The sequence below is a fragment of the Vombatus ursinus genome, unplaced genomic scaffold (assembly GCF_900497805.2).
Source record: "Vombatus ursinus unplaced genomic scaffold, bare-nosed wombat genome assembly UNPS02014784.1, whole genome shotgun sequence".
Taxonomy (NCBI): Eukaryota; Metazoa; Chordata; class Mammalia; order Diprotodontia; family Vombatidae; genus Vombatus; species Vombatus ursinus.
This window is the reverse complement of record NW_020954562.1, coordinates 30149642-30163240: the sequence shown is the minus strand read 5'-3', so window position 1 is coordinate 30163240 and position 13599 is coordinate 30149642. Positions and strand designations below refer to the sequence as shown.

At 35.9% G+C, this 13599-nt stretch overlaps 1 protein-coding gene across 1 annotated transcript in view; it reads left to right on the top strand.

The window, feature by feature from the left end:
- ANXA10 (annexin A10) overlaps positions 1 to 13599 on the top strand; it is an 84835-nt gene that overhangs the window by 68603 nt on the left and 2633 nt on the right. The window contains exons 7-10 of the mRNA XM_027867012.1: positions 419 to 472; positions 591 to 684; positions 4029 to 4124; positions 9097 to 9155. Of these exons, the coding sequence (XP_027722813.1) occupies positions 419 to 472; positions 591 to 684; positions 4029 to 4124; positions 9097 to 9155 (303 nt within the window). The remainder of the gene's footprint in view (positions 1 to 418; positions 473 to 590; positions 685 to 4028; positions 4125 to 9096; positions 9156 to 13599) is intronic.

Genomic DNA, 13599 nt, shown 5'->3' with positions numbered 1-13599 from the left:
TTCCAGGCATGGAATGTGCAAAGGTGGGAAATGTATTGCTGTCTATGGGGAACTTCCAGAAATCTAGTTTGGCTAGAACATAGAGAATACAGGAGACAGCAATATTTAATCAGCTTAGAAAGATAGATTGACTCAGATTGTGAAGGTCTTTAAAGGCCAAACTGAGAAATTGGCATTTTATCATAGAGACAGTAGGGAGCCTCTGAAACTTCTTGAACAAGTAAGGAACATGATCAGATCTGTGGTTTAAAGACATTAGTTTGTCATAATCCTGGGGGAGTATTCTTGGGAATTACCAGTGGTTCTAATATTTCAAAAATCCCATAAATACTCATGAGAGCTACTCCAAACATTTAATTTATGGCAAGTATAGTTAGAACAATGACAAAAGAAACAACCATTATGTTTCTCTTTGCAGGGAACTAGAGAGGAAGGTTACACCAATCCTGCTATGGCAGCCCAGGATGCAATGGTAAGTCTAGTCAAGCAATCAAAAAGCCAAAATTCCAAACCAGCTTTTTCTTTGGGGATATTTCTCCTTGTGGTATGGGATTGTTCTGATGACCCTTCCTGGTCTCATAATGTTCCAGGTTCTATGGGAAGCTTGTCAACAAAAGACAGGAGAGCATAAAACTATGCTACAAATGATCCTCTGTAACAAGAGCTATCAGCAATTGTGGATGGGTAATTATTAATCATTTTTCTTTCTTCCTCCTTATCTAAATGTGTAATAAAAGACAAGTAGCTAATTGAAAAGACAGAAAAAAAAATGAACTGAAAGCAGAGAAAGGATAGTCATCACTTAACCCTAAGGCAACAAATCATTGTAATTTAAGTATGTGTAGCAAGTCTAATTTTTTCTGCTGCAGCAGGGGAGTTGTTTCATGTCAGTGAATGTTTCACATAACTAAAGCTAAACTCTATAGTTCAACTCCTAGAAATGCATACAGTGCCTAGCACAGTTCCTGACACATAGTAGACACACTTAATAAATATTTATTGATTAGATTGCACTGATTGATTGATAAAAGCACTAAAAAATTTTTTTGTTTAAAAGCTTAATTATTTCTGGTTGGAATTTTTAAACAATCCATTAAAGACTCATCTTGCCTTTTTAAAAAAGGATATACTTCGAATGAAAGGCAGCTTGGAATAGTGTATAGAGATGTAGCCTTAAAAGCAGGAGATCTGTGTTCAAGGCTCACTGCTGACACATACTGACTGTGTGACCCTAGGCAAATCATTTAACTTCTCAGTGTTTTGAGCAACTAAGACTTCAGTTTGCAGAGAAGTTGCTGGCCTATATTGGTAGAGGGAGTTTCCTCATATGAGAGTTCACTATACCAATGAAATCTCACGTCCATTCTCTATTCTTATATTTTAAAAGACTTATGGCTTGATCAATCTGTACATTCCCTCTACCAATACAGAGTGAAATTTCCCAAGGCTTCATGGATGATTTTAATGAATTTTGTTGTCCCAAAATTTTCATGACCTGGTGGTCATCCTTCTGTTGAAGAACCTCATTTTATACAAAGCTAGGATAGTCCTCAGAGACAAGACATGTAGACAATCACCTGGCCCATGCCAAATATCTTCTTAGGTGTTAGATTATGCCAGAGTTTTGTTTTGTTTTTCACCCCTTCCCCTAGGCATAGTCTTTGAGAAGTCAGGATCACCTCCACACCACTCTATTATGAATACTATCTTCCCAAAGAGAATTGGAAGGTTCTAATTATACTGAATATAAAAAGGTCATCCCCAAAATTGAAATTTACTCTATCTTGACAGATAGAAAATGATAGATTACTGATTTGGAAGTCATAATATAATTAACTATACATATACAATTAGGTCATTTACTAGTTAAGGCCAAAACCAGTGTGGAATTAAAAGAAAGGATAACAGCAAGGAGATATTGTATACAATAAGGAAAAATTTAAGAGTCCATGTTCAAACAAGCTTTCCATGTCCTTAAAATGTGAAATTGGAAAAGGTGAATATATTGACCTTGATAATCACCACTTTCTATAAAAGTTTAGCCAGTAAAAAGCACTCACCATCATAGCTAGGTCAAAAGAGCCCAGAAGCTGTTTCAATGATAAGCACTTGATCTCCTCACTGAATAGAGATGCATATCAGGTAAAGGAAGTGCCAATTTAAAATAAAACATTTGCAAAACATTAAGGTGGCAAATTAGAAGTTTTGCCTCATAGAATGGTAAAAAACAAGGGAAGTGAAAATTCTGCAGAATACTTGAAATGAGTCTTAAGAATATTCATAAAAAAGAATATTCATAGATGAAAACAATAGGCCGAATATTAGAAAATAGAATAAGTGTCCACATTTCTAGTTTATAATCAGTAATGACAAAACTACCACATTGTGACTATAACATGTGAGCCACTCGACCCTACCATATGATATATGAAAATATAGAAATGGTATTGAAGAGGATGACATTGAGAAGATTGGATGGACCAGACCAAATATAGACAGAGGAAATTTGTGTTGAAAGGGACACAATATTGAAAGGACCAAGGAATCACTTTACAAACTATCTCAGGAAGGGGAAGATATCAAAAGAATGGAGGAAAATCATGGAAGATATTACTATCCCAAAATGTCAGAAGATCAATAAATACCTATAAGTCTACTTTCTCATTTAAAAAAGACCTTTATCAGAATCATTGATACATATATTAAGGGTACGCTTGATGAAAATATGAAATACGCACATTTTGACAAATTATTTTCTATAGTAAATCATATTTTTATAGTCATGCAATTGACTAGAAACTAGAGAATCCTGCTACATTAGATATTTCCTAATAATAAGAAAATGATTCAGTAAAGCAAAATACAACCTTAGTAAGCTTTCCCCAAGATGTATCTCATGGATATGTTAAGGGAAACTAAGATTTTTTTTTAAAAGGCTATTTTTCAATATTCCTCTGGTTATTATTGCCAAGTGAGACATACAGCATGCTTTTCATATGTATTCTCCATTCTTGAGCAGAATGTCCAAACAAGGTCCAAATAGGAAAGGAATTCTGTACGTGTGTGAGGTGCTTCCATGTATAGATTATGTTGCGCTGTTAGCATCAAGGTCTAGAATATTAGAGATTAGTTAATGATAATCACTGAAAAGCAGCAGATCTAACAATGCAAGAATAAATCAAATTATGAAAAATACCTATTGTCAAGACTATGACATATAGATTGATGGGCAGGACACTGAGTTTTTATATCAGTGCATATGTCTCAAAAGGCACTGCAAATGAATAGTGATACGAACTCAGAAATAAATAGGAGAAATACTATTTCTAGTTAACTATTTCTAGCTAACAGGATTATATTTGAAATTTTACTGTACTTTTAATGATTCCAAGAGACTCCCTGACACAAAAACTCATCTTTTTTTAAAAAATTGACTCAAATGAATGAAGCTATATGATTCTTAATCTTAGAATATCTTAATCTTAGAATATTAGTTGACTCATCTTCCTTATCATTGTGGCTGTCCAAAAATGAAAAGGGCTGCTTCAGGAGGGAATGCCAGTGGTGTTCTTCAGTAAAGGCTGTATATGCAGTGAGCACAAATAGACAGTAGCACAATTGCAAGTATGTGGCAAGAATGAGGGATAGCAGATGGACAGCTCCAGTACTTTCTCTGGCGGTACACACAAAAAGTAAAAATACCTAGAACAATGTCTCTAGCACAAAAGATAAATTCACTGTTGAGGATCCATGGGAGAATGCAACTAAGAGTTAACAGGGCACAGAGGATTGGTATCTAAAACAATGAAGGGAATACCCATCCATAATGAGAATATGGATCAGTGTAAATATTAAATATTTTAAATATTTAATTAATATTATATATTAATAATATATTATGTAGTACTAATATGAATAATTAATTCTTTTAGGGAAAATATATATCACCAAAATTTATTCCACCAATATTAATTTTGATATGCTTAGTCTTTTCAAAGTTATATGTAAGTTATACAAATTTTTTGAAGTTTTTCAGGAATTTCAAAATATTTCTGGACAAGACATGGTAGATGCCATTAATGAATGCTATGATGGATACTTTCGGGAGTTACTCGTGGCAATAGGTAAGTGGAAAATCATTAGGTATAGGATAGAACTTTCAAAAACCCCATGAAACAAATTTTTTCTGATTAAAATAAATTGTGCACATGTATATTATAAAAGGGAATACATCTGGTTTTCTAAAGGAACCTTGATTTTAAGGAGCACAACCACATTAACCATTTGAAGAGATGCAATTATCATAGACTTTCAGAATAGGAAGGGTTTTTTTGTCCATTTTGTTTAACCCACATGCTTGTACCTTCATATTTATAATGGGGAAGAAGTATTAATTTTTTCTGCCTGCCCTCAGAAGGCAGAACTTGGAACAATGAGAGAAAGATACAGAGAGGCAGTTTTCTACCCTATATAAACAGTAATTTGCTAATAATTAGGGCTGTCCCAAATTAGAGTAAACTCCTTCAAGAAGTTCCCCTTTGGTAGAGGACTTCAAGCAGAGATATTTGACTATTCATCCAAGACATTGTAGAGGGGATACCTATCCATGTACAAGTTTGAGAAGACTGAACATGGAGAACTGAACTTGGAGCCATGGGAACTGAGTTCAAATTCCAGCTCTACTGATCACTACTTGGGTGATATTAGATATATTATTCACCACTGTGGACCACAGTTTCCATTTGCAAAGTGAAGTGTTTGGATTAGATGACCTCAGGAATCCCTCCCAGCTCTAGCTTTTTGATGCTTAGTGTAAATGTCTACTGAGGTCTCAGTCAACTCTGAAATTTTGTGGCTTTGTGTAACAAAGATGTACAAAATTAGTTTTCATGACCTCAAACAGTTATTGCACTTAGTTCATCTTTTATGAGGATGAATATTAACTACCAAAACTTCTCTCATGAGTAATTATACTCACTACTCTATTCAGCTTATTTTCATATTCATTTAATTAATTCAAGGGCAGAAAGATGCTTCTAATATGACCTCCTCCAACTAAGCTAAGATCTCCTTTCAGCTCCTCTCTTCAAAACTTTGTCTTTCTCCTGGGAAGTTCTGCTGGAACTAACAGAAAAAAATCATCAAACAGTCCCTAGCCATGTGCCAAAAAGCCTGCTTGGAGAAAGAGAAATGTTCATTACCATATCCCAGTGAGCATAACTACCCCATTCAAATAGATCAAAAATAAAGTAGATATGGGAGTGGCAAAGCTGCCGTGCATTTAAAAATACAAAATGGCCTAATTCATCTTTGTATTACTTTGGGAATTGCCCCATATTTACAGTGGGAAGGTCAAGATACCCACATAATTTGAAGTATGACTGTGAAAGATTGTCAAAATGCAATTAGTAGGTATATTGAAGATATAATACATATTGATCTGATGAATGAATCAATAAAATGTACAAATAAATATACAATATTTATTCACTAAATATTCATAATTAGTGAAATGTACTTTGTAGAATGACATAGTCATAGGTTAGTTAGTAGAGCCTAAGCCTCTCATTTTACAGCTAAAAACATTAGTTCATTGCCCAGCATCACAGAATTGGATAGATAGCATGGATAATGGAGTAAGAACTCAGGGCCACAATCCAAGTACAATCCTTTTTCTTCTATACAATGCTTCTTAGAAGAGAAGAAAACATTTCTAGACCCAGTTTCAAAGAACCCTTGGATGACAGAAGCCCAACTAGATTTTTAGAATGGAAGAAGGTCCCTGGAGGATAAAATTGTGATTATCATGTAATCAGCATGACACAGAAGTGTGCTGATGTCAGCTTGGAATGGCTCCCAAGAGCTGATTGCTAAGTTTTCAGTTTCATCTCAGTAATTGACAAATACAACAAATTGGGGCTTGAATTGCTTTTCTGTTGATTGTCTAGACTTAAGAAAATGATAGAAAAAATATTAATAATACAAATTAAACTTAAAAGTGTATCCTATTGTCCATTTTTTTTCCTGAAGATACAGTTGTTAAATATTTACCAACATACCTCTGAGCATGAGATAGAGTAGAGCAAGCACTAAATTTGGTGTCAAGAGAGACCCAAGCTCAAGCCTCAGCTCTAACAATTACTAGTTATATGACCTTAAAGAAGTCTCTGAGCCTCATTTCTTCATCCTAAAATGAGGATAATCATACCTTCAATGACTACCTTACACAGTTGTCCAGAGAAAAGCACGTTGTAAAACATAAAACTCCATATGAGAAACAATGTGGTAGAATGAACAGAGGGTAAGCCTTGCATTCAGAAAAACTTGGGTTCAAGTCTTATCTCTGACACACACAAGTAGTATTACCAAGGCAAGTCACTTATACTTTCAGAACACCATTCAAATCTTTAAAACTATAAGTTATAGATGAATGGACAATCAGCATTATTGGAGGGAATTGTCACACTGGAAGTCTGTCACTCTAATGAATTCACAACTTCCAGGTGAGGAAGGAGAAAGAATTAGAAGCTTTATCAAAATACAAGTTATTACTATAGCCATTGAAAAAAAAATCAGAACAGATTATCTTAAAAATTAGTTATTTTCACTTATAAGAGGAAAAAAAAGAGAAAGGAAATGTTCATTTTGCCACCATACTTGAAGTGTTATGTGACATACATCCTACATCAGCACACTTGCACAAGTACATGCACACACACACACACACACACACACACACACACACACACTACAATGCAACACCCAGAAACCTGTGTATCTTAAAGAATACTGAAACTGTTCTAATCTTATGTACCCTGGTCTGACAGAGTTTAATTTTCTCTCGCCCTCCCTACTCTCTGAAGCTGTAGTCCAAAAGGTAATTAAGATGAAATAGAAAGAGTTTATTGTCCCACAGCATTATTGAATCCGACCCTTCAGGGAAAAAATAACAGAAACGCAATACTTTTTTTTCCCTTTTTCCCAGTATTCAATTATTCAATAGCAATAAGAAGACATGGCACTTTGAGTGCTCTGGATTGTGCCTAATGTACTTTCTATAGCCTGAGAGGTTTAACTATATGAGTAGTTTATCCTATAACTTGAAATCTAGGTCATATTATCTGCTACATAACTGGTTTGTGACTATTCATAGAATCAGAGCTCTAGAGACTGAAGAGAATTTAGAGATAATCTGATCCAAGGTCCTCATTTTATTAATGAAGAAACAGAGTTCTCAAGAGAGGTTTGGTGACTTTGGTCAATTTCAAGGTCATTGGTCTACTTACCATTCCTCCTACACAACACTCCATCTCCCATCTCTGTTTGTGCACTGACTGTCCTCCATGTGCAGAATGCTATCCCTCCTCACCTTCCCCTCTTAGAATTCCTGGATTCATTCAAAACTCATTTCAAATGTTTCCTTCTGCAGAAGACCTTTGTTATTTCTCCCAGTTCCTAGTACCTGCCCCTTTCAAATTACCTTCCATTTACTGTCTATATATTTTATACACCTAGTGATTTACATGTTGTTGTTGTTTTTCTTTTTTTCTTTTCTTTTTTTCTTTTTTTTTTTTTTGGCAAGACAATCAGAGTTCAATGACTTGCCCAGGGTTACTCAGTTAATAAGTATCAAGTTTCTGAGGTCGGATTTGAACTCAGGTCCTCCTGACTCCAGGGCCAGCGCTCTTTCCACTGCACCACCTAGCTGCCACTACATGTTGTTTCAAACAAGATAATATTTGCAAAATGTTTAAAACAATACCTGGTCAATTGTTTAATGAGTTCTTGTTCCCTTCCCCTTTCCCTCCCTCCATTATAATGTAAGCAGCTTGAGGACAAGTCTTGTTTTTGCCTTTCCTTGTATCCCTAGTGTTTAGCCCATGCCTAGCACAAAGTAAGTACTTAATAAATGTGTGGCAACTGAATGACTGACCTAGCTATTAACATGGCAGAGCCAGTATTCAACCCCAGGTATTCTGAAAATAAATCCAATAAAACATTTTCTGTATTTGTGTTCTAGGCTAGCACACCATCAAACCCCAACACAGTTTTGGTTCTATGACTTCTAGCGCTAGGTTCAGGCCAGGTCCTCAGAGAAATTCCATGAATGGCCGGTTCATCAGTAGCCCAAAAAGTTAAAATATCCTGAGAATAATAATTACTGACATTTGCATAGTACTTTACATATATTATCTCATTTCAGCCTTACACAAAACTTGTGAGATATATTTATACTACTATATATACTACTATATAGAGATATATACCACTATAAGTATAATTTTTTTGGACTAGGTTTGTGATTTTATTGGTTTGGGGATCTCCAGGTTGAGATAATTCCCACTAACAATGTGAATTTGTACTCTCTCTGCCACTCACAGTCTTAGACAGTTGCCTGGGGCACAAAGAGCTTAAATAATTTGGTAAGGATAACTCACAAGTATATGTCAAATGTAGCCTTTAAATGTAGCCTTCCTGATTCCACAGCTAACTTTCTATTTACTATGCTAGGTGGAATGATTGAGGTGGGACAAGCCTAGAACTGGCTGGAATGCAAGACAGCAGTATCAATATGCACAAAGAGCAATGCCATGTGTATTTCTAAGTTCATTTCTGTGACAGTGGTGACCCCTTGTGTCTGTTCAGTTTCATTTTGATTGCCACAATTCTTGTCTTTGTAGAGCTGAAAGAGTCTTCAGAGTTAAAATAAGGGTTATTTTAGGGATGAGAAGAGAACTGTGGGATGCGGGAGGAATCTCAATTTCCTTCCAACTTTAACCATTCTATAATATGTAACTTTGAGTGCAATTTTGGAAGAGAAACTCAATGAGGACATTGCCAAGGGGCGCTGACTCTCACTCTTGTGTGTGTTCTCAATGGGTCTTAGTTTGACCACTTCTCTAGGCTTGCTTAAAATTTGTAATATAAATATATTTTCAAAGAATATCACTCATCAGTACTCTGTAATGATAACCAGGTTCAATTATCCCAGGCCTTTATTAATAAATTGATTATCCATTCATCAGAAATGTGGAACAAAATGTATACAAGTATCTTTCACAAATATCAAAGCATTTCCTCTTTTGTATCCTATAGTTCTCTGTGTCCAGGACAAGCCTGCCTACTTTGCTTATAGGTTGTACAGTGCGATCCATGTAAGTACTATTCTCTATGTATTTAAGTAGTTTTCTACATGAACCATGCTACCATCTCAAAAGTACTAGTTAGCAATTTTCATTAATTAAAATTATATTCACCTGTTCTATATCATCTATGGAATCATATCAGTTTCAAAGATCATAACACCCTATCATTGAAAGACTTCTTGGCCCAAAAAATCCCAATTTAATATTAAAATCTTTCTCATGGTTCACATCTGTTTACAATATCAGATTGCAGAAGTAATATTTTCTGAGGATTGTATTGCCCTCAGATGTTTTAAAGCTAATCTACAGCTACAGTGTTTGGTAGGCCTCCAGTTACCTCCTTGATTTCACCTTCATATCAAAGGTAAATTGACCTAACCTAAGGCATGATATAAAGAATGTTGTTCATTTAATGTGACCCCATCAACTTGTCCGTGAGATTTTCTTGGCAAAGATACTGGGTTGGTTTGCCATTTCCTTCTCCAGTGTGTCCCCATTTTACAGATGAAGAACAGGCAAATAGGAGTTGTTACTTACCCAGGGTCACACAGCTAATAAATGTCTGAGGCCTGATTTGAACTCAGTTCTTCCTGACTTCCAGCCTAGTCCTCTATTTACTGCACTACCTAGTTGTCCCATAAAGAATGTAACACATTGTAAATTGATAATGAACTCACAGCCATCAGTCAATACAGCCAATACAATTGGGTGCTCACTAACACACTTGCTTCAAAGCAATAATACCTTTCTGTACGTCCACCAAATATTAGACATGATAAGAACTCTCTTGATAAATGTGAAGCTTACCCAATTTCTGAAATGTTTCCCTCTCCTTTCTATGAAACCACATACTATTTAATCTTGTCTTAATAAAATTAATAGCTAGCATTTATATAGCAGTTTAAAGTTTACAGAATGCTTTAAAATATTATTTTATCCTTATAAGAAGCATAGGAAGTAGGTGCTATTATTATCCACATTTACAGATGAAGAAACTGATGCAAACAAAGTTAAAGCAACTCTTTCAGGGTCACAATAAGTGAGGATGAATTTGAGGTCTTTTTGACCTCAGGTCTAACACAGCCAGCTGGTTGTCTTCTAAAGCAAAGCTTCAAAATGCATTATTGAATCAAAGGAGGTTATACTACCCATGATTTATACAGCATCTGGTCAGTGAAACAAGGCTTTTAATGGCAACAAAGCTTTTAAATGCAAGCGGAAATGCTGCATGCCTTCCTATTTTCTATTATTGTACAGGTGTCAAGGGAACAAGAAAAATATGGAGAGCAAATCTATTAGTGTTCTCAAAAGATTAAAGCTTACAATGAAATAGAAGTCATTTTTTTCACAAGCCATCAACTCTTCCTGAGTAGTTATAAAACTTCCAGCATGCCCATCTATCTTGAGAATCATTTTTTTTAAATGCTAACACAATGAGCATTATTTTTCTACAGAATGCATTGTAGTACAATAGTTAGGATTCAAATTGCCTGTAACATTGAGTTGCTTAACATGGCTGAACTATAGGCTCCTCATCTGTCAAATGGGAAGAATAATACTTCTACCTGATGATAAAGGTAGTTTAGTGGATAGTGGACTCAAGAAGACCTGAATTCAAATCCAGCATTAGGCACTTTACTACCTGTTTGACCTTGGGCAGGTCACTTAACCTCTGTCTACCTCACTTTCTTCATCTGGGAGAAGAATAATACCTCCCTCCCAGAGCTGATATGAGGTTAAAATGAAAAAACATCTATAATGTGCTCTGCAAACCTTGAGGTTCTATATAAATGCTAGCATGATGATATAGGAAAAGCATTTTATAAATCTTAAAGGGCCATAAAAATTATTATTCACCCACTAGAATAGATGCTTCCCTTCACCCAAATAAAGAATTGAAATAGGCTCATATTTGTGCTATAATTGAAATTATGAGGGTTAAAGGCAGCATTTCAAAACAGTAATAATAATAGTAACATTTATATAGCATTTTAAGTTCTACAAACCACCTTAGAAATGTTATCTCATTTTATCCTCACAGTGGCCCTGTGAGGTAAGTGTTATTATTATCTCTTTTTTTATAGATGATGAATCTGAGGCAGAAAGAGTTTAAGTAACTTGCACAGGGTCACAGATCTAATGAGTATCTGAGGTGTTATTTGAACTTAGATCCTCTTCATTTCAAGTCCAGTGCTTTATGTACCAAGCTAGACAGGTACTTGTAGGTAGACAGCTGGCCAGAAAGACCTGAATTCAAATTCTATCTTTGACAGATACTACCTGTGTGATCTTGGATAAGTCACAACAATAATAATAACTCAAATTTATTATGTTCCTTAAGGTTTACAAAGTGATTTAAATGTGTAAAATATGCTTTCCCCACAAGAGCTGTCAGGCACATAGCTAATATAAGTATTCCAACCCTTAATTTTAAAATGTGAGAGAACTTACTATTAGAGAACTTACTCAAGGTAACACAGCTAATAATTGTAAGTACAGGATTTGAACCAGACTCCTTACTCTAAATCTGATGCTCTTTTCCCTATAGTACACTGCCTCTAGACAGTGGCCCAGTGGATAAAGTTTTAGTCCTGGAGTCAGGAAAACCAGAGTTCAAGTCCAACCTCAGACCCTTGCTAACTGTGTGACCCTGGGCAAGCTATTTAACCTCTGCCTGCCTCAGTTTATTCATCTATAAAATAATAGGATCTACTTCCCAGGGTTGTGATAAGGATCAATTGAGATAATATTTGTAAAGCACTCAGCCCAGTGCCTAGTAAATAGTAGGTATTTGTTCCCTCTGTCTCCAAGTTTTAAACCTAAAGTCTCAGTGCCTTCACAAGACAAAATCTACTTACTTTGGATTTAGAACCCAGTAAATGATGATTGGGTAGGGAATACTATGACCATTCTCATGATCTTGTCACAGAACAAGTCACTGCAGCTGGAGAAAACTTCACTTGTTGGTGTTCCCCAATCCCAGCCATGCCTATTTTGGTAGTTAAATAGGCTGCAGTCCTGCATGGTGGGCCACCCTAAGAAGCAGTGTATGCTTCTAAATATGTGAGTGCTTGTGAATCTGGATGAATGTGTGCTGAGACCGAATGATATAGAAAGAGGGTGGAGCATTGGCGTTGGAGTCAGGAAGACATAGGTTCAAGTCATACTTATGACACTAATTAGCTGTGGGACTATGAGTAAGTCACCTAGCCCCCCAGTTCCACATTATAAGCTACAAGCAATTCACTGATCTGCATTGGTGCAGGGATTTTCATCCCTGAGAATGCTATACACTGTTGAAATCTCAAGATCTGATGAAAGAGAGAGAGCAATAGAGAGAAATACATTGACAGAGATGGAGAGGCACAGAGAGATAGAAAAAGTGAGGGACAGAGAATGAGAGAGAAGAGACAGACAGACAGAGAAACAGAGAAAGACAGAGATGGAGAGACAGAATGAGAGAGGTAAAGAATACAGAGAAAGAGAGATAGAAAGTTAGAGAAACAGAGAAAAGAGAGATGGTGAGAGTAAGAGAAAGGAGAAAGAAAAAGAGAGAGACAAAGAAGAAAAGGAGAGACAGAGAGAGACACCAAAGGAATAAAGAGAGAATAGAGAAAGTGAAAAACCAGCAGAAACAGAGAAGAAAGAGAGGCAGAAAGAGAAGAAAGATAGAGTGAGGAGTAGGATAAAGAGGAAACAGTGAGAGAGAAAAACAGAAACAGACAGAAGAGAGAGAGGGAGAGGGAAGAAAAGAGGGTAGAGTTAAAGAGAGGAAAGAAAAGATGAGTTTTCAGTTGAGTCCAGATGAGGAAAGTGCCTTATACCGGTATTTTGGCATAAAAGACAGAATAAATGCCTAACTTGAATAACTAAACTCAACTGAATTAAAGCTCTTTAAAGGCAGGGGTTATTTAATTTATTTCATTTTTGTCTCAGTATCTTCTGCATCTAGCACAGGGCCTGGCATATAATAGGTGCTTAGTAAAAAATGCTTCTTGCACTAAGTTGAAAAGTAGAAACATTTTTGAAATAATACATATTGCCATGGGATTAAAGAAAATCTGCCAGTAAATTTCAACAGCTGATGTGGGACTCTAAATGAAAAAGTTTAGAAAATGGGCTTTCCTTCATCTTCCTAAAAGACGCGCAATTGATTAGTAAAAACTTTATTAGAATTTTCAGCCCTCCCCCCAAATTGAGATTAGTCACTTTGGCCACAAGATGTCAGTATTGCCCCTCTATGTTAAAAACCGGAAACCGGTTTGAATTGGGCTATTCTGGCCTTTTTATACCATATAAGGATAGGGATAGGGACTGGAGCTGGGACTTCATGGCTGTTGCTGGGTTTTGGTGAAGAGCCTCCTATATCAATGCAGGTTGTTATCTTCTCTACAACTCAATGTTTTTAAGTGTTGCCTAGAACACTGAGGGATAGGGGTCAAGGTGGTGGTGT